The sequence below is a fragment of the Gambusia affinis genome, linkage group LG21 (assembly GCF_019740435.1).
Source record: "Gambusia affinis linkage group LG21, SWU_Gaff_1.0, whole genome shotgun sequence".
NCBI classification, from domain to species: Eukaryota; Metazoa; Chordata; class Actinopteri; order Cyprinodontiformes; family Poeciliidae; genus Gambusia; species Gambusia affinis.
This window is the reverse complement of record NC_057888.1, coordinates 13,428,786-13,449,344: the sequence shown is the minus strand read 5'-3', so window position 1 is coordinate 13,449,344 and position 20,559 is coordinate 13,428,786. Positions and strand designations below refer to the sequence as shown.

At 38.1% G+C, this 20,559-nt stretch overlaps 2 protein-coding genes across 5 annotated transcripts; one reads left to right on the top strand and one right to left on the bottom strand.

Annotated features, from left to right (window-relative positions):
* Window positions 1-1,055: 1,055 nt before the first annotated feature.
* Window positions 1,056-12,430, bottom strand: shrprbck1r (sharpin and rbck1 related). The gene is made up of 14 exons (XM_044103932.1): window positions 11,704-12,430; window positions 10,040-10,214; window positions 8,683-8,760; window positions 8,448-8,589; window positions 8,274-8,364; window positions 7,859-8,177; window positions 7,013-7,083; window positions 6,058-6,228; window positions 4,094-4,254; window positions 3,887-3,998; window positions 3,614-3,793; window positions 3,125-3,223; window positions 2,751-2,894; window positions 1,056-2,625 (listed from the first exon to the last, which is right to left on the bottom strand). Exons 1-14 carry the CDS (start codon window positions 11,977-11,979, stop codon window positions 2,545-2,547), a joined length of 2,100 nt encoding a protein of 699 aa, XP_043959867.1. The 5' UTR covers window positions 11,980-12,430; the 3' UTR covers window positions 1,056-2,544.
* A 113-nt stretch (window positions 12,431-12,543) lies between these two features.
* prlh2 (prolactin releasing hormone 2) lies at window positions 12,544-20,517 on the top strand. 4 transcript variants are annotated; one of them, XM_044103931.1, is made up of 3 exons: window positions 12,544-15,080; window positions 15,414-15,614; window positions 16,784-20,517. In XM_044103931.1, the coding sequence occupies exons 2-3, from the start codon at window positions 15,452-15,454 to the stop codon at window positions 16,987-16,989; spliced, it is 369 nt and encodes a 122-aa protein (XP_043959866.1). In that variant the 5' UTR covers window positions 12,544-15,080; window positions 15,414-15,451; the 3' UTR covers window positions 16,990-20,517. The 4 variants fall into 4 exon arrangements, with proteins under 4 accessions (XP_043959866.1, XP_043959864.1, XP_043959865.1 ...); XM_044103929.1 differs by having other exon boundaries at window positions 15,387-15,614; XM_044103930.1 differs by having other exon boundaries at window positions 15,382-15,614.
* Window positions 20,518-20,559: the final 42 nt, after the last annotated feature.

The window sequence follows — 20,559 nt, the reverse complement described above, 5'->3', positions numbered from 1 at the left end:
GGCTGCTCCAGGAGGTTCAACAATTTCTCAAATATGCATAAAAGAATGAAAGCAACATTCCTGATGTGCTTTTGATTAACGCACAGCTCAAAAATGCAAATTTTACGTATAATAATCCCCCTATAAAAGTTTGGTACAGGAGTGAAATCATCTGAATACATCTATATTTGATTTATGAAAATATACAAAAATGTACAACAAATAACTTGCTGTTAATAAAATGACTGAAAAACAATAAAAAGAAGATGTGTGCAATTTATGGTACAGATTTAATGTGACAGGCCACAAATTCCTCCATTATTGAGATGCAGAAGGAAAATCATTTATGTTAACATTTTCAGCCCCTTACACTCTGATACCCTTAAAATTCAGAGTAATCAACTGCATCAGAAGTCATCTTATGCAAACACTATTTACACTGAGGAACACTGCAAGTGTCAGGAGGCCAAGTAACAGAGTCAGTGTGATCCAGTATTTTTGGCGCTCAGTACAGACTACTCTCAGTTCAAGGTCATGTGCTGTAGCCAGTTTGATAATGCTGGCGGGAGGCGTTAACATCTTTCACACATACACAGAGCCTAGGGGAATCTCTGACACTCTGCATGTGGCACTCTTTCTCATATATAGCTAATTATCTTAACAGATAATGAAACTAAAAAAAGCAAAGAAGTTACCTCACCAAGTGATCCAGCCGATCGTAATCTTGTTTACACCCCACTGTATAAAATCTGTATAGAATTTGTTAAAGACTTGACGTTTGTTAAGAGTCGAAGAACAGATGAAAATTGAACTTTTTATATTTTACCGAGTTTGGCAGGTTGTAACATGAGAAAACGGAAGAGATGTTTAAGAGTTATGGATGCTTCTGCACGGCAACTTCTAATTTTGCAATAAATCAGGCAAAATCACCCTCTAAAGAGAAATCAAGGTGGCAAAGACAAAGAAAAAAAAAATCTGGATAATTCATGCAGAGCAGTGTTGCACTTTCTGAAACGTCTGCTGCCACCCAGAGGACGTAACACCATCAAGTGGACCAACAAAGTACGCAGACTGAGTTTAATGCATATTTATTCACAATTAAGGCACCAGCGTACATCAGAGTGCTGACATGTAACAACAGAGCTTGTCAGTTCTGGACAGTAGTGTAGTAGAGAAAATAGGCAGAATTAGATTTAGAGAATAATGAAAAAAAAAAAAAAATCCATAGATATAAATCTTTAAAAAGCTGTAAAACCAGAATGAACTCTACTACATTTAAGCTGTCCATTGGGAATATTAGCTTATCAATAAAAGGTGTATAGATTGACTCTCTTATTGAACATAATAAGTTAATGGTAACATATTTTTATCACTGCTTTTTCTCAGGTTTTATAATAATGCAACAACCAACCAACAAAGACCAGTTTGAAAGGAGGAGGAATTTAAATACAGACAGTCTGAAATCTCTCAGGTGAACCATGAACTACATATAATTCAGCCAGTATTCCACACAGACACACACAAGCATACTGACGACTGGTTTGTAACACTTCACGTTCTTAATGCAAAAAAAAAAATCAAAAATCAAAACAAAAAATTACACATCCACAACAAAAAAAAACCCCAGATTATTTTACATTTTCTGGAAAACCTCAATCAGTGACAGCCTGCTACCACTTTTGGCACGGGAGAAGAAGGCCACTTCAGTTTAATACGAAGCATCCCAGAGTGTAGCATCCAAAACAAACACCAGTGCACTTGAGGCCTGTACCCTGAAGCAGGATCATCAAACCTAGAGTTTCTTTAAATAAACATGTTCAGTTAACCCCAAATTTTCTGACTCTAGGTGTGAGTGGTTTCATGCAAATCAGGAGTTTGAAATTAACTGACCAATCACAGTAAGGATGTAAGATATAGAAATGTTTCTGAATGCTTCGATTAATAGGCTGGATAATTTCTGGATAACATGTCCAGAAATTACTGCCAAAGCATAAAAAGGCTCATAAGCTCTAACAGTTGACAAGAAAAAAAAACCTTGATGAGTGTAAAGCTAGAGAAGCATCAGTTTTATTGACCTATAAAATGGAAAAGCTTCCTTAGCAGCAAAAGATGGAGAGGAAAAAAAGACACACTCCTTCACTTTCAAAAGCCTCAGTTTTGTTGAATCCGGAGCCTTAAGATCACTTCTGCATTTGTTTCCCGGGAAACAGACCCGGAAAGAAGAGCCATAGCTTTGTAACACAAAAACTCCCAAACTCAGCGTGGAGTTACCTTAACAAAACATTGACAAGCCTTTTGGGAGCCAGCCCGCATACCCAACACTGAAAAGGCACCACGGGCATTCAAAGCTACAACTCCTTTGTGCTACACTTAACCTCACTTACCGACTTACTTTCAGGTAAGCCGGGAAATGCTTACTGGTTAGAGATCTGCGGAGAGAGAAGACACGGGTTATCTTGTACAGTTTTGGTTTAAGTGTGATTCAGTTGTACGCTTGAACTCTTCCTCCTTGTGTTATGAAACTGGTGTATTTCCAGAGATTTCCAAGAATCCCCATCCTGAGTGTTAGTGACAGTTCTGGCATTTAGGGTGACATTTCTGATTGTTGACATTGCAGCGGCATCCTCCACTGGTGTCTCCAGGACCCTTTAAAAGTAAAATTGGAAAGTTGAAATTATATTTAAGCTATATTGCAAGCAACCACAAAAAAGCAGCATCATGCAACTTTTAGGACTTTTATCAAAGAAGAGGGGAAAGTAATAATTTCTTACCTTGGGTCCCCAACGAGGCCCTCTGGTTACCCAGCAGATCTCAGTGTGACAGACAGTGCAGCGCAGCCAATCACATCCATCTCTCTTTTGCACAATGATGCCACACTGAGGACAGTGCATGGCCTCCCCTGACTGCACAAGGGTCTGATTGTGGTGCAGACAACAAGAGCAGAGGAAAACAAAGCGAGAATAAGAGACGGGGATGTGGTTGGTGGAAGCCGATACCAATTACTTTCTCGGTTTACAAAGCCAGTGTTTCATTCTTTAACAGTGACGCTACAATTTGATTACTTTCATGTTAGGCAGTTTGTTTAAAAAACCAACTAAATATGAGAGTGATTTCAAAAGCTTTAAAGTGTTATTTTGTGGCTAACCTTTAGCAGATGTGTCGTTCTTCTGGCAGCAGAGTCGTTTATGGCTCGGGCTGCGAGGTCGTCTTGGTATTGTTTACAATTCATTCCCTCATGGATGGCCTGACCAGGAAAAAAACATGAGTCTAAGTCAAATTATGATTTTCAGAGGCTATAAGAGTAAAGTTTTGTCAAACAAGACAAAGATTGAACTATTTGGCTACAATGAGAAGAGGAATTCATAGGGTATTTGTGTGGACATCTTGAAATAATAGTGGTTGTTTGCCTATATGTATATAATTCAGCCTTTATGTTTAAATTTCACCAAGTATGAACGAACCTCCCCCAATTATGTATAGCCTTATCGCATAATTGTTCTTTCTTAATAAGACAAAGCCAGTTCAAAATCCTTCGTGACTCCCATAAATTGACAATAACATCAGTGCTTGACTGGCATTGTCACTTCTAGTGTGAAGATTTACTACTTCTAAGTGTGACCTGTGTGTTTCTCACCTTACAAATGAGACAGTTGTGTTTCCGACAGACGGGACAGTGGAAGACATTGACGGTGTCCTCGTACACACACCATCCCAGGCAATCCGGAGTTGCACAGTGATAGCTGCCCTCGCAGCGAGACTCTGCTACAGAAAGGCTTCTCTGTAGCCAGCGCTCATATTCCTCTGGAGGCACCAACTAGAAAGGCATATAGTGGGAGATCATGAAGGAATATGATTTAAAAAGTGTGCTGTCGAGAATGCCCTGACGAAGTGCCTTAGTGCAGCTCACAGCTCGGATCTCTCGCTCCTGCAGGGCCCAAGGACAGGCGTACGTATCGTCTCTGTATGGACAGGAAACCTCAGGCTCCTCACACAGCATGATGATGGAGCGCAAGCACTCTCTAAGCACGGGCATACAGAAACAGACAGGGTTCAGTTATACAGAAAAACATACTGGACAGTGTTAAATCCACATCTTCCCACTCCCACATCTCACTTGCAGAAACAGTGGAGGCACTCTCTCAGCAGGACACCTTCACCCGACTGCAGGTCCACGAAGCAGATCTTACAGTCCACAGGCTCAGGATTGGGCACCAGGTCCTGACCGTCTATCTTCACCAGACGGTCAAAGTTCTCTCTTCGCTCCTGCTCCTTTACCTGAAGGAATTGTAGTTTACATTAGCACTATTTTTAATCACACTACTAAGCAATTAAATAGGCGAGTCAAGTGAGATGTATATATTCACCCATCAATCTGGCAAGAATTATTGACCGATCTATTATTAAACATTCAGAAGATGAGGAGTTAATTGATTTTTCAGAAAAATTGGAAACATCACCACAAGCTACTGCTTTTGCCCCTCAAAGAAGTGTGTAGTTAGTCAAAGATAAGGCAGGTCCTTCTGGCTCCAAGTAACCCAAAGACAAGGGTTCGAGTGTGCAGGTCACGAGTGTGCAAACATTGGAGAAATGGGACGGTACAAATTACATTGACTTGTGCATCTGTGACATCCAAAATGGCAAGACTGGTCGCTGTTCAAATTTGCGTTGTTGTGACTTTTTGAATCCAGGGCAAAATTCAATAGTATACTATGCACACATGTATAGTATAGTGAAACAGAAATTATTTAAATCCTTTCTGCCTTTGTAACTCAAAATGTCACATGAATCGATAAATTGTGGGGAATACACTTTGTTGAAGCTTGGATGTGGGCTTAGCTGAAGTGTGGATCAAAGGCGCATAGAGGGCAGTGTGAAAGTCCACTCTGGAAAACCGGTACGCACTCGAACCATTTGAGGGACACAATGGTGGATGTGGAAGTTTTGGGACAAAGCCTAAAGCTCCAACAAACATGGACGTGTCTTTGAACTTGCCAACTGCAAAAAGTCTCTTCTTCTGGAAGTCCATATGACTCCAGCAAGAATGCTTTAACTCATTACTGATACATACAAGGCATCTGTTTTAAAGGGTTGGAGGACTACAAGAGACATTTTTAAAGTCTTAATATATAATATTGTGGCATAAAGGATTAACTCTATGCTCTGTAAATTATAAACTTCCAGTTTTCTTGTAAAGGGAACTTAATAGATGAATTAAGAACATGTTAGTGTTAATCCTCTCATTCACACATCAAGTCCAAACACACTCAAACATTTAAAACCTTTTATTTTCAGATGTATCACAAGGTAAATACAACCACAGTGCAAAATCTGGTTAATACATTCAACATACTGGCAACAAGAGGCGCCAAGGAGCTCAAAAAAATATAACTTGATGTTACTCGTCAGAATTACCGGTCAAGTCTGACTTCAAAGGCAGACAAATTTTTTGCACATTTTTAACCCATTTTCATTCTGCATTACATCACCTGCACTGATTTCTATGAACATTAAAACACAATAAAGTTTAGATATGCTTTTGTTGGTAACCAACAATTTAAAAGCTATTAAACTTCAGCAAAAGCAACAACAACAAAACAGGATTTTTACTCAAGTATGTATTCATATATACATTAACCGGGTTCAGCATGATTACTGTTTTGCTGTTAAGTTGCTAGTCTGTTATCTGCAGTGGAGTGTGCGTGTGTCAGTATGTTCAGTAGTCCTGGTCCAGGTTAAACAGCAGTGAGTTGTTATGAGGCCCAGCACTCCTCAGCATCTCTCTTCTCCTTTTCTCCTTCAGAAAAACAGAGACAAAAGAGAAGAGAGTCAACCTGAGTGAGTCTGAATGTTTCAGTTCCACTGGCAGCCTTCAATCAATTTCAACGTTTTTCTTTTGGATTAGTTTGAAAGGTGTGTTTGTTTGCTTATATATTAATCAGCGAGGCGTCTGCGTAGCCGTTGACAACCACACATAGCCATTACAACATGTTTCTGCATGCAGACAACTGCAAGAAAACACCACTAGAGCTATTGGTAAATTGTAAGAAGAGTTACATTTAAAGAGTGTAATTTTCCTACCAGCTGATACTGTCTGATTGACTCCTTCTCCTGCTGGATCCTTCTGAGCTCCAGAGCGTCAGGCTGGTGTCCTCCAGGGATAATGTAGTTCTCAGGCCGGTTTGTACTGCAGATCTCGCAGCCCGGCCGCGTTGGCTTGTTGATGTATGTGCAAGATGGACAAGACCAACCCTGAAGCAAAACAATTAAAACTGCATTTTTAAAACATAGAAAACAGAAAACGTATAAAGACTCAACTACACTACAATGACAATATTTAAAACTGAGACGATTCACTTTGGTTTTTGAAAATACCACTGTTCTAGATGTTAAATTGCTGTATTTCCTAAGCTCTGTCAGCTGCTAATGTTAACATTTAGTCTGAAACAGATTACAGATTTTTTAAAAACAAAAATTTAGGAATCATTGATGATATTACCTAAAAAAATATATATATCTGTAAAAATAAAGCTTTTTCAATGTTTTTAATTGTATCTGATCCACAACATAAAAGACTACAGTAAAAACCATGAGGACTAATTTTCTATACATAATACAGATTCTTTAAAATAATTTAAATTGCTAAAATTTCCTATTTGCAAAACCAAATATGTGGCTAAATTCTTATCTTCTGATGCCAATACTGTGCCATCTTGAAGATTACTTTTCAAAATCCATATGTTGATAAAGTTAATGGGCCAAATAGTATTAAGTCTCTTGGTGTGTTGAGCATTGAAGCCTATGATACTGAACAAATGTGTATCGTCTTTTCTATTACTTTTGCATATATTTTTTACTCAATAAGTATATCAAGATTCCTTCACTAATTGATTGCAAGTCACTCAGGCACAATTAATATGTTAAATCATCTGGTCACGTGGCCAGATGCAAATTGCTGCAGGCTATGAAATGTTTAGATTTTACAGGAACTGGGAATACTTTCGATCAGAAGTGTCTAGACCTCCTTGTGTCTTACCAGGGTAGAATGTGTGTTGGGATTGAGTCGAGGCATTTCGAAATCGCCGATATTCGGTCTCTCTGAGCCACCTGCAGGAAAGAGAGCGCGAGAGAGAGAGAGAGAGAGAGAGAGAGAGAAAGAGAGAGAGAGAGAAAGATTTAGCAAACTTCAAATTTTTAAATAACCTCAATTAAGCCCCAATTAAGCATGACAAAATTAGCTCAGATGATTAATACTTTTTGATGGCCAATTTGGTTTACAAAATAGTAAACTAAATTGTGAATAGTAAAATAGTATTCCGTTTTATTTATGGTTTTGCTTGTGTGTGCTTTTTATTTATGGTTTTATTTAATGTTCGTGCTTGTTGTGTTTTATTTTAGATATTTCAAATTTTTCAGTTGCAGTGTTCTTTACAAAATGAAAGTTTATTGGTCTTTGAGAGGATGAACCTGAATTATTACACCTTTATCAATACATTACTTGAAAATAGTCTCAAAACAACAATATTAATGCTCACCACAATAATTTCTGGAACAACTTATCATCCAGCAATGTAGTGATGATGGTACATTAAAACTACTCTGTCTATTTAAAAGTAAATACAACATTAACACATATAACTATACTAATTGATATTATAGTGTAAGTGAAGTCCTGACCAAACAAGCCCAGGTTTTCAACAACAGTCTCTTGTTTTTCACACGTTAAAATAATGCTAACAGTAAAAGAGAGACTGTATTGGCTGCTGCAGGTCCTTGTCTATTTCACAGAGCCTTCTTTCATCACATATTGCACTGGATCTTAGCATGCCTAATCATCATGATCAGGCGATCCATATCTAGTGTAGCAGAGATCCGTTCTTACCATTATTGCTGGTCCTGCGGAGTCTTGGAGGTAGAGTGGAAAATGGCCGCCCATCATGGGAGAGGGGGCCGTTTGTGAAGGCAGCAGGGAGCGAGGGGTTTTGAAAAGACAACGGAGGGCTGAGAAGGAGGGCGCTCTCCTGGTCCTTTTGCAGGACCTGGAGGGTCAGGCGAGAGTGGCGGGCTGACAAGAGGTACAAGAAGGCCGTGTCACCATCCTGATGGACGCCGTACGACGCGAGAGTTCGGAGGTCGGCACACAAACACTGGCCAATCACCCAACGCTGGACCCGCGGGTGGAAGCCATATTCGAGAAACATCTGGAAAGGATCCGAAGCCGACAGAAAAGTGTTATTATTAACCATTAGATAGAGAGAGATGGTGTACAAGGAGAATGTGATGAGTTTGATATGAACCTGCTGCTTCAACGACGCAGTAGTCATGTGAGGGAAAACTTTCACAGTGATGCAACAAGACGAGGAGGAATCCTCGACAATAACAGCTAAACTGTTTTTAAAAAAAAGCAAACGGCAGATAACTGATTAATAACTGTGGTTTCATATATCAAATGATCATGACAGTTGCCTTACTTTATTTCAGTTTCTTCATAGGTTTTGGTGGAGGGCTGGATCTTCAGGGCTGCCTGTCTGCGGGCGAGAGAGGCGGCGAAGACAGAAGCGCTCTGCAGGTCCCCTGCCTCGATGGCTTTTTTCAGCTCTATGCAGGCATCCTCTAAACACGAACCACAGACATGAAGAGTGAAATGAATAAAGGAGCAGATGAACAGATATTCACACAAACTGGACACGATTCACTTTGGCACACCTGTTTGCTGTAAAGCCGAGGTATTCCGGAGATGGAGGCCATCGAAGAGGTGCTGTAGACCGTTTTCCTGAGGTGTGGCTGAAAGCATGGACAATGTGTTGAGGAGACAGTCAGAACAAAGCAAAGACAGCTAAAAAGAAGCAACAAATACACAAAAGCACAAAAGTCAAATAATGTACATCCGGTCATCAGATTTTTTATTTTTTTTTTCCCCACCAGGGGGTCCTTTTTGTGAGCTCTAGTGTCCCTTTTTTCATAGTAGGCTGACAGGAAAGGGGGAAGACATGCGGCAAATGTCGCCGGGTCCAGGAATCGAACCCGCGACGGCCGCGTCGAGGACTGAAGGCTTCCAAACGTGGGGCACGCTACCCTCTACGCCACCGGAGCACGCCCCCGGTCATCAGATTTTTATCTGTCTAAAAATGTTCCAATCCTGTATCATTTTCCTTCCCTCCTAACTGTGTGCTGTTTTATCACATAAAATCGAGAGATCAAAGGATTTGAATACTTTTGAAAGCCACCGTTTAATATTTGCTACAATAAATGTAGCATCTAATTTTCTACAAAACGTTTACATGAAATTAATCAACACGTCTGACTTTGATACCAGAGCATTGCTTCCAATTCTAGGTATCCTAAATTTGGGCTGCAACAAAAAATCATTTTAGTAATCAATTATTCTATTGATTATCCTGCCATTTATCCAAATTTTTTATTTTTTATTTTTTGGCACATTCACCTGATTATCCAATTAACCACCTACAAATATATTAAAAAACCCCAACAAATTCAATTAATTTTTCAAATAATAAAATTATTACTTTATTGCCTGAAATACAATAACATAGTATTCATTCAGTGTTCTCTTTATCATTTGCACTATCTGCAGCTAAAAAAAATACATATAATTAGATTTTTTTTTTTTTTTTTCAGAAAATGGTATTTTCTGAGTTAAGAATGTATAGCATTGTTAACAACCGACTTTGACAAGAGGAGAAAACACCAAGCCCTTGTCAGTCTGTGATTTCCTCGGAAGCCTGGGGCAACAATCATCCACGGAAGAACAGGCTCTTCAAAATGCTTTCAGCAGCGCAATGGCAAAATGAGAACATGTGCAAACTATGTAGATGGATTCAAAAGGCAAACTGAAATTAATGAATATATTCACATACACAAAAAAAAGTAATCTGTTGCTTAAAGGGCAGATTAGAAACGCTTAGGCGAAAACTACATCCCGTAAATGCTTCAGAAAAGAGTCTGAAATCCCACTGCAGAGAGGGGAAGCTGAAGTCTTTGTTCTGCTCATTCATCTAGCCTGAACTAAAGCAGGCAGCGTGTGCAGAGACGGGCGACTGACCTCGATGCGCTTCTCTCAGCGAGGACATGACCACGGTGGCCCATCCCTCAGCCTCTTGCTCGCTGCTGAAGTTGAAGCTGATGCGGTCGCACGGAGGCGCCACCGATATCAGCTCGTGGCACTTTGGCGACTTCACTTCATAATTTATGGATCTTAAATCAAACTCGTTTATGGTCTGCAAACAAGGTGGAAGAGGAAGAGACGAGGAGAGATGAACATGTGCGCACGAAAACAGAAAGGGAAGTCTTTTCCCTGCAATTTTCTAATCCAGTACGTCAACTAAACGTCATTAAATGACCACCACCTCTTTTTCCATTAAGCAGGCTGCTAGTAAACACTGCATAGCCTGGACACTTTCTTATTAGCCTGTGACTACTACTCTCTCAGAAGAATTTATAAGTCCATTTACTATGCCTTTTTTTTTTTTTAGAAAAATAAACTTTTCCAAGCCAACATGTTTATTTTCTTGCAAAAATAATGGCGATGCACAGGTCTTCAGGCAGCAATAACTCCTGATAAGAGATTTCATAAATGAACTTCGACATAATTAGAGCATGAAATATGAATACATATGAGTTGTAACTGAAAACAAAGATGAAGACAGTTTTTGTTAATAATAGTTGCTTTGTATCCACTAACAGAGGTCTCAATATCCGTTAGTGGATACAACTAAGGATGTATTTTTACAGAAAGATAGACAGCTAAAAACAATGGCATCACGTGGGGTTACTTTCTAACAGCAAGGAAAAGGGAAGCAGGGCAGAGTTGCCTGGAAAATGAATGGAGCTAAATACAGGACAATATTGGAAGAAAACCTGTTGGAAACTGAAGAACGAGTAGGACAGCTCCATATATAAAGCCTGAGGTACATTGTAATAGCTTAGAGCTACACAATATATTGAATTGCTCTCACCATGATAACATGTGCAGTACTGTGACTGCAAAGGAATGGTTGGATGAAACATTTGGTAGGATATTACATTTCAGGTGCCATATATTTGGCCTTTTGGATAGACTTTGCCCTAGTTGCCTAGAGTTGATGTTTATTTTTAGAAGCCGAGATGCTAAAGCTGAAGGAGAGTGGTGGTGGGGACCCTGTGATTGGGGGAAAAGAAAGAAAAGAGCCCGAAAAATATGTTTTAATTTATACTGTCATGACAATATTCAGAGACAGTACCGTAATTACAGGCTTCACTGATAACGCTCTGTTCTAATATTGGTCAAAGCACTATAGTGTTAGATTGGCTCAGTCAAAGCACAGACGTAAAGGTGGTATCAGTCTCTGTGGGGAGAAACTGTTCGCAGAATGACTTTTCTAGAAAAAAACAGCCATGGTTTTAAAACACGACAGGAAATAGTATACTGGGGGCTAACTTGTCAGTTAAACAAATAAATATTTTAAATAAAAGTAAGCATATCAATGTGAACATGTATTTATTTACAAATCCGTTTATGTTTAGTGCATGTCTGCGGTCATTACAGAGTTTTGGTCTCAAACCAGACAGTTTAACTTCTGCTCCACTATGCAATCGTTTGAGTTTCTGTTTTAGCCCGCAATATGTCACAGTGTTAAGACAAAAACAAAACAATACCTTATTTCGTGTGAAAACCTTTCCCCGGTCAAAACAAAACCCAAAAGTCCCTCATCGTCACTGTGAACTCACCACACTCTGGCCCGTCCCGCTGGTGCTCTGTATCGCCAGCCGGAATTCCCCGGATTTCCCCGGGTCCATGCTTAGTTGCAGGCGGAGTGACTCATCACCAGCTCCCGGAAGACACAGCGGACGAACCCCGGAATGGCACACCGAGACCCGAACCGACATGAGGACGGTATGGCAGCCAGGCTGTGCCTGCGAGGCTTCATAGCTGCTGGTGAGAGCGGTGGACTGGTCCGGCGTGAGGCCGGGGCTATGAGTCCAGCCGCCTGAACTTAGCGACATCACGCCGACAGACTCATGTAGCAAACACAAAAACACGCAGGAGTCCCGTGGGTGTGTAGCCTCCTGTTCCGCGTAGCGAAGCGCTCCTTTCACATTTCTCAGTGTACCTTTTTTTGCCGAGTGTTTAACAGGAAACAAGTGTGTAAAGGCAGTTCCAAAAAAGTAGAAAAACAAGGTCGACGTTCACTTCTGTGTTCTTCTTCTCTTCCGCCGAAACTCCATCCAGGCAAATATTGAATCTTTGTATTATTCAACTGGATACTTTCACACTAAATCGTGCTGACTAAGACTACAGCGATAGTTTGCTACTTCTGAAGCTGTTTTGTTATTGCGTTTGCTTTCTCTTCCACTGCGCATGCTCGACAGGATGTGTGTATTTTTTTTTAACACAAGGAGGCAGCAAAACACCCAATTTCTAAAACATTTATTCAAGTAGTATGGAGGTCCAAAAGGGACACATTTAATAAGTCATCGTGTAAATATTTATGAAGATGATAATTTAAACAAAATTTGAACTAAATAGACCAGAAAAATAAACCAATTAATAAATAATTAATTATTTTATCAACAATTATACATTTATGATAATTTATTACTTTCATAGTTAGATTTATTAAACTTTATATGCAGTTAATGTTAAAACCAAATAAAATGGTTTAACTATTTACCTTTACTGAATTAGTTTATTGCCTTGTGTTTCAGCAAATCATAAATCAATTGTCAGTCATACCCATCAAAGTCACTGAGTAAGGTTAACTACTGAAAAGGTAATTGGTCTGCATTGACATGAATAAGTAAATAAAGTTAATTTATATAGGATTAAATAAATGATAAAAAGATTTTAGTTTTAGGACCTGTTGATTTATGTCCTTATGCCCTTTGCTAAGCAGGTTGACCAGTCAGATATGTATTTATTTTATTTCATGAGTAATACCATGATTTAATAATTAACTAAACAATTGTCGATAATGTGAACAATAATGACTGCAAATGTTATCAATGACGTCTTCATTTGAATATTTATATGTAATATCATTCAATACTTTTAAGTTAGTACTAGACATAATTTTCATTATGCTCACATTTCTGCATTAAAATTGTTTTCTACTGGTCAGATGTAATATTCTAATCTTCAATACCCAATTTACATGAGTTGTAAGGAGAAAATCATCAGCCTGTACACCTGATCAAACAATGAGTTAAACCTAAGGTTTTTCCAAGTAATGCTTAGCAGCACAACATTTTATTTGCAATGTTTTGTGTTTGTCACTCACTTTCCTACGATTGGATTTAAGAAAGTAAGTGCGCCACAAACTGTGGTTAGTGAATATCCCCACCCACACACTGTGGGAGCGTATGGGTGGAGATGTGCTTTTCATGACGTATGAGGCAGTTAACAAAATATACTGTAGCATGAAAGGGGAATGCTTTAAATCACAGGTTAAAAAGATGAAGTTGTTAATCCTCCTGCAGGCATGTTTTTTAATCAACAATGTGTTCCTCTAGGCTCTCAAGACTTCTCAATATGATGCTTAAGTTGGGAAGAAACAAGACAATGTTATAAATCAAGTGCATTTACTCTATGCATTCAAAATCTTCCTGAAATAGCCTTCTTTTATCCTGAATCGCTGTTTAAATGTTTTTGTAGTGAGTAAGCACCAGCCAGGCCTTCTCAGATTTTTGTGCCAGTCTGGAGATGTCACACCTGTTCACGACAACGAACCAATTAGGTATGACCTTTGTTGTTCCAATAAGCTCTCCCAGACTTAAATCAAATCAGCTTTATTATTCAGAGACGTGTGTATGCTGCACATCCCCAGGTAGGTATCTTTGGATTATTGCATCTCTCCTTTGCATATGTTTTATTGCAATATGTTCTCCGCACATGACAAATATACGTCTGTAAAGGAGACAAAGCACTGCCCTGCAGTGGAGCTGAGATATAAAAGTTCCTTGGAGCTGGTTTGCAAACATTCTCCAAATGTCTGGAGTACACAGGCTACAATTTGTGTAAGCGTTGTTTTAAGATAAGAAGTTAAGTCTTCCAAGCTTCTCCGTAACCCAGCACTGGAGGCTGATGCCTTTTCCATTAGGCCACTGTACCATGCTGCAGCATGATTTTATTCAGGTTCAAAACTGTGTAAAAGTAGATTATATTTAATTTATTAAGACACAAAACAACACATCAATATCCAATACAGAAGTGCATGCTTAATTTAGAAGAACCATTCAGACAAAAAAAACCCCAAAACATTAGAAATATTTCAACTCAATCTATGTTTTAAAGCAATTCACTCAAATTGTTCATGCCTCTTGATGATGTATTGTTTTATACTAAACATTACAGAACTTAAGATTCCAGTGTGGTTCTGTTATACCTAAATTGCTGCTGATGTTTCCTTGTTTTCATCTCCTGACAGATTTGTACAACAATAATTATTTCTCCTCCTTGTATCCTCTCTGGGGTTTTTACTTCACATCAGCACACTGTTCACTCACTCCTTTGCCCCACCAGCACCAGTAATAGAGTAATACACATAAACCAGAATCAGACAACTTCTTTATGGATTTGCTCCAATTTTGTGTTTGTTAATATTCTTTTTTTTTTTTTTAAAGCAACAAATGACATCTAAGTTTTGTCACAAGTGCTCTTCAGATGTATGTTGTTGTGACTTTCAGCACTGTATCTAGCTCTAATGTGATAGATTCTGGTAGTTTGTGGTTCTGTTTTACTCTCTGCGATGATGCTGATTGATGAAAGACCCACCACAGCCCTGGGTCACTGCTGTTGGGATGACCCCCATGTTCACTAATCCACATGTCACTGACTTCTTGATGGACTGCTCTGCTACGTGACAGACGTCAGGAGATTTTTTCTCAAAGAGACAAGGGGTTTGAGGGAGTGGGAGGAGGAGAACAAGGGGAGGGGTGATGCTCGCATACCGTGATCTACACTGCGATCACTCGGGGTAACTGACGTTCTTGATTCATCATCCGACGACCTCACGAGCCGCGTGGCTATATAAGCTGGGGGACACTGCTGTTCAGAAAACAAATCCAGACCTCAAGGAACTGACCTCAGTTCATCACCAAAGATCTTGGTAAGTGCTTCTTGGTAATGATTTTGTGGATTTTATTACCTACAGCCAAACAGATTCATGGAGATATACTTTAAGAAGCTCAAAATGGATTTGCTTCTCTATCCATTTGTCAGTGAGAGTCTTGAGAGACAAATCCTTTAAAAACAAAATAAAATGAAAGAATGAAAGGTAAATATAAATGAAAAGATATTGTTGATGTTTGATCTAGTTGTATTTTTCAATTTTCTAATTTATTTCTACTTAAGCAAACCTAGTTTGATGACAAAATGAATTGCTGTGTATTTCTTTGCATGTCCCTAAGTACAGCCTAGGTTAATCAGCAGTGCCCTTCAGTCCCCCTCAGTGCCTTGACCGACTCCCCCAGCCCCAGCATGCTGCCTGGGAGAGACGCTGCTGTCCGGCGGTGCATCCTGACGAGCCGCTGGCTGCCCGCAGCTCTGACGCTGCTCCTGCTGCTGTCCTCCAGCTTCAGCCGCGCTCAGAGCACCACGGTGGAGCATGATTTCCACATCGTTCACAACGTGGACAACAGAAGTAAGTAGAAGTAACTGCTGCCTCCCTATTTAACAGCTGTTGCTACTATTTTGTCACCAAACAGATGTGGTGGAGCAGCCTGGCTTTCGAAGCTTGATAGTCATCATTCTACTTATTTCTCTTTCTTTTTATTCATTCCATCAATTGAAATCTTGTATTATATAGCTTAGGTTTAAACTAAAAAAAATAAATTATATGCCTTGAGTATGTATGGAAAGATAACATTTTTTAAAATTTAACAGAAGAAATACATATGTAAAAAATGCATTTTAGTAAATGTAAAGTATGAACCCAACTCAATCTCCTGAACTGAGCTGCTTTATGCAGTAATGAGATGCACAGAGTGGTTGTGTGGAAATCACCTACTTTTTTCATTTCCTTTGTTTAATAAACAAGAAAACATTATCTTATAATAATTTCTTTGATAATATTAACAATACAATGTGTTTTTCAGGTAAGATATTACAAGCTGTATTTTAGAAATGATATTGAAGACAACATTTTAAATGTTACACAATTACTATTTTTGTCATTTTGCCTACTGGATGCAGGAAATCGTATTTCACAGTAAGATAAAGAACAGTGGCTAATATTGTGAATGACAGCTATCAATATGCTTCCTCTTAGATATTGGTTTAAAAATGCCTTTACTTTAGGAAAAGTGCTTCTGGAAAATTAATCAAAAGATAGTGAAAAATTGCAAAAGCTGATTCTTTATGCTGATGTATTTAAAATGGGAAAAAAAGTCCACTTTTTTATTGCAACAACTTTGAATGTTCTTGCAGAAAGATTATTATGCTGTTTTTTTGTTTCCAGCGTTTCTCTTTTGCATACTTTTTTTGTTAATATTTTGTCTTGCTATTTTTTCTAAATGAGACATTCAGTACAAAATAGAAATTTATTATGCAAAGAAAATACTTTCCATTTAATTTCAATATTTATTTTGTACACATCTAAGTTTAAGGGATGTGTTTATTTTTCTACCTTTGTTTTCTTTAGTCCAAATGAATGCAAATGAGGTTCGATTGTAAACAATTTCAGAATCTGGTCAGGATCCATTTTTTTATGTTGAAACCACAGAATTTATGATGCGCTTCCTGTTTTTCATGACCACAGACATATTTTACTTCCTTCTCCTGCTGATGTTTGTGTCTGAATACACTGTCCAGGTCCAGAGATAGACCCGTTCTGGTATGTGGGCCGTGGAGTGCGACCCATAGGGCGCTTTGGGAAGAGGCACAGCAGCATGGACGCTCTCGGAAACAGTGGGATGCAGCCTGTCCTAAGGACTTTGGAGCTGCTGCTCAACAGCCTCAGAAAAAAGGAAAACCTTGAAAAAGTAATCAGTGGAGAGGAAAATGTTTGGTTACCATGATGCCATGTTCTTGCCTTCTGTCCACAAACCTTTTTTTATTCTCTTAACTGAAGTTGTACATTCATTTCTTTTAATGTAAGCTATGAGGTTAGTCATACATGCATAATTCATTCACCATAAAGTATCTATACGTAAAAGAATGCAATGTATATTTCTCAATAAATAACAGTGTTGTTAGGATACCAGTTAACGGTGTCGGTTTTTGAGCTTGCAGGTGCACAACAAAATGTTTGCTTCAAGCAAAACAGGATTCCTTCAAGTTTGCAAATTTTATTTCATAATACATTTTATTTCTGAGTATTGTGGCACATAGAGAATCTGTATTTTTTGCATTTTAATATTTTCCCCAACATGTCATATGGATTGCAACAAACGATTACACATAAAAAAAAGTGAATCGCCCGCCTTTGGAGCTGTGCACAGTGTTGCTCAGACTGGATTTAAACAGGAACAAAAGCAGTGTCTGTTTCCATGCCATTCACTTTCATTTTCAAGAATCCCAGTATAAAATGAGATTACTGGCATCTTACAGCTTTAATTTTAACGTCCTATACAAATCCAGCTTCACAAATTATAGCAATTTTTACAGTCTCTTGCACACAACACTGAAAGAACCGACCGGGCAATAAACATGTGGCACTATATCATATTCATCTCTTTTTAACACATATACATACATTAGCAAACATTTCGATGAGATATTATTATTCTTTACATTAGAAAAATACAGGACACCGATGATTGGACCCTTGCAGATGTGCTTTTCATGAAAAACTTTACACCGATCCCATAAAACCAGAAACATGCTTTTATACTACAACACCTTTTGGAGAACAAGACTGACAAAAGTACAGAATCAGTGTGTGCAAACTGAAAGATGTGAAAGGCTGCGATGAAAAGGTCACTAATAGAAGAGGGAAGAGCATTCATACAGTGCATCATCACATCTTTTATGCAGTCCATCAGGACATTCAACCCTGTTTTTATATTTCGCCAAAACAAACAAACAAACAACCAAGTGCATGGCTAAATCAGATTCTGATTCATGTAAGTCGTCACAGAATAAAGAAAAGTTACCCAGAATGAAAGGCAGTCTCCTCAAATCTAGTGTCTAAGGAGTATACAAGTACAGTGTGAATCAAACTGGCCACTTTAAACATGCCTTTTGTAGCAACTTGTTTTTGTAACACTCATGTCACCACTGCTGATAAATGATGGCTTACACTGAAAACAGTTTGAATCACCACATGAGTCTGGTAGAACTAATTAGGGGTCCTTAGAGGGTAGGATAAAGCCTTTAATTTGTGATAGTCCTTATTTCTGTGATATTGCATAAAAATGTTCTGCAAGTACAAAAATAATCTGTTTGTAACAAAATCATGTTTTCATGACATTTATAATATAGCCCATTAAATGTTGTTGTGTAAAAATCTCATCAAGATTTTTATGATTAGAACACAAAAGTTCAGCTATAACCCGGAAAAGGATACAACAAAAACAAACATTTTATTTAAAAAGAAAGGCCACAAAGTTGAAAACAAAGAATGCAAAATAAATTCTACAGAGACCTTTTTTTTTTTCACCGAATGTCAGACCTCAATTTTTCAACTCAGTCTTGTAAGAGAGATCTTTTGAGCTCAGTGGGACAAACCTCGTTAAACTAAGGTTGTTATTATTATTTCAGTGGTTCCGTGTTCATCTTGGTTTGAAATCATACAGAAAATTATTTTTGGTTTGGGATTCATTAAAAAGGATCTGTGCACCACCTCTAATTTAAGGATTATGTTGTAGGCCAGTTGTAAATTGTTGCCATTTTACAAAACAAGAAACCAAAGATTCATATTAGCTTAACATTTCTAAAAGGAGACCCTGATGTCATTCGCAGTTGCTTTTTTCCAAGCCTAGACCCTTTTTCAACTTTTGGCCACCCAACAAGAACTTAGCTAAATTGTGCCAATTATTTATTTGAAATAAATTTCTTGCTTTAGTTGCTGACTTTTTGTCAGCAGATAATCATGCGTTATGCACACATTTAGTCTATTTCATCATCAGAGATGTCCTTGCTAATTGAACTAGCTACTTCATCAGTGCTAATGCTTAGCTAAGCCAACAAATGGAGAGTAATTGGCTGTGATACCTACTGACATGATTGTATTTATAACGCTTTCTCGGTATTTTCTATTCACCCTGATTAAAGATATACTGGGCTGCAACTATGGTAGAATAAGATCTTTATTTCATCAACATCGTTAAAAGATTTATTCTAGTTGTTTCTCACTTCCTGTGTGCATAGTTAAGCTGGTTGATGATGATTCATTTCCCTAAGTTGCTGCCCATTTGTTTCATTATAATTAGCATCCACTATATTTAGACTCAAAGTGATCTTAAAGTCAGACATACTGGACTTATATTATCTATCTCATCTGCATCATCTACTTAGGTTGGCTCTCCCTCCTTTTCTCATGCATAGCAAAGCTAATTGGCTGTTAGAGCCTACTTGGCCTTCACCAGGTTTAATGGAAATCATGTTTAGATATAAAATTGATCTTCAAGAAAGACACATTGGAATTTAATTATGGTAGAATATGTTATTTATTTCACCTTACTTTTACTTTGTTGTATTTAGCACAAGCCATTTTCTTCCACTTAATATAATATTCAACTTAAACTAGCTGGTTCCCCTTCTTGTATGCAGTGTTGTACTAAGAAATTGGATTGTTTTTTAGTTACAATTAAAAAAAAAAATACAATAAGAACACCATAGGAAGGAAAAATTTTGTTTTGGAGAATTGAAGACTGCCAAATGGCCCTGAGCTCAATATCCAATATGGCTGCCATGCATATAAAATACAGTGAAAGAAGATGTCTGGCTATAAACTCTTTATAAGCTTTGTGTCAGTTTCTCTCTCATTAAACCAACATACTGTAAACTTCAGTTTGGAAACACATTTCTTTAGTGTTTGAATAGATAAAATAAAGATTAGTGCAGATAGCCTAACTGGATGCTGGATATCAATTAGCTTCCCTCTAACTGGAACACTGGCTTCTAAACTATACTGCAATTATATGAATATTTTATTCTCATCTGTACGTCAATAGTAGATTGAACAATATCACAAATGTGCTTTGTATTTGTTTTAGCTCCTGCACACTGCAGTGGTAGGAAGAGTCCTTCCATGTTTTGGCCCAGATACTTTGCATATCTTAAACACTGTTTTCAGGTACTTTGAGTGCAATGATCGGATTTTAAATTGTTAAAATATCAAAGTGTAACGGCTGTCTGACATAAGTGTGTAAAATGAAAAAAAATAAAATAAATCAATGGTAGTTGGAGGGTGGATAAATACCTGTTTTCTTTTTACCAGTTTACTTAGGAACTAAAAACACAAGACAGCATAAAAACTGTCCGGTCTTTCCATGATACTGAATCATAGAGAGTTTCACACAATCTTTCCACAGCTTCATCTTACACTCAGTAACAACACTGCTGCAAACAGATAGAGAACGGCAATGCATTCTTCTTTGTCTGTACAGATGAATATACATATATATTCTGTGAGTTGTATGTAG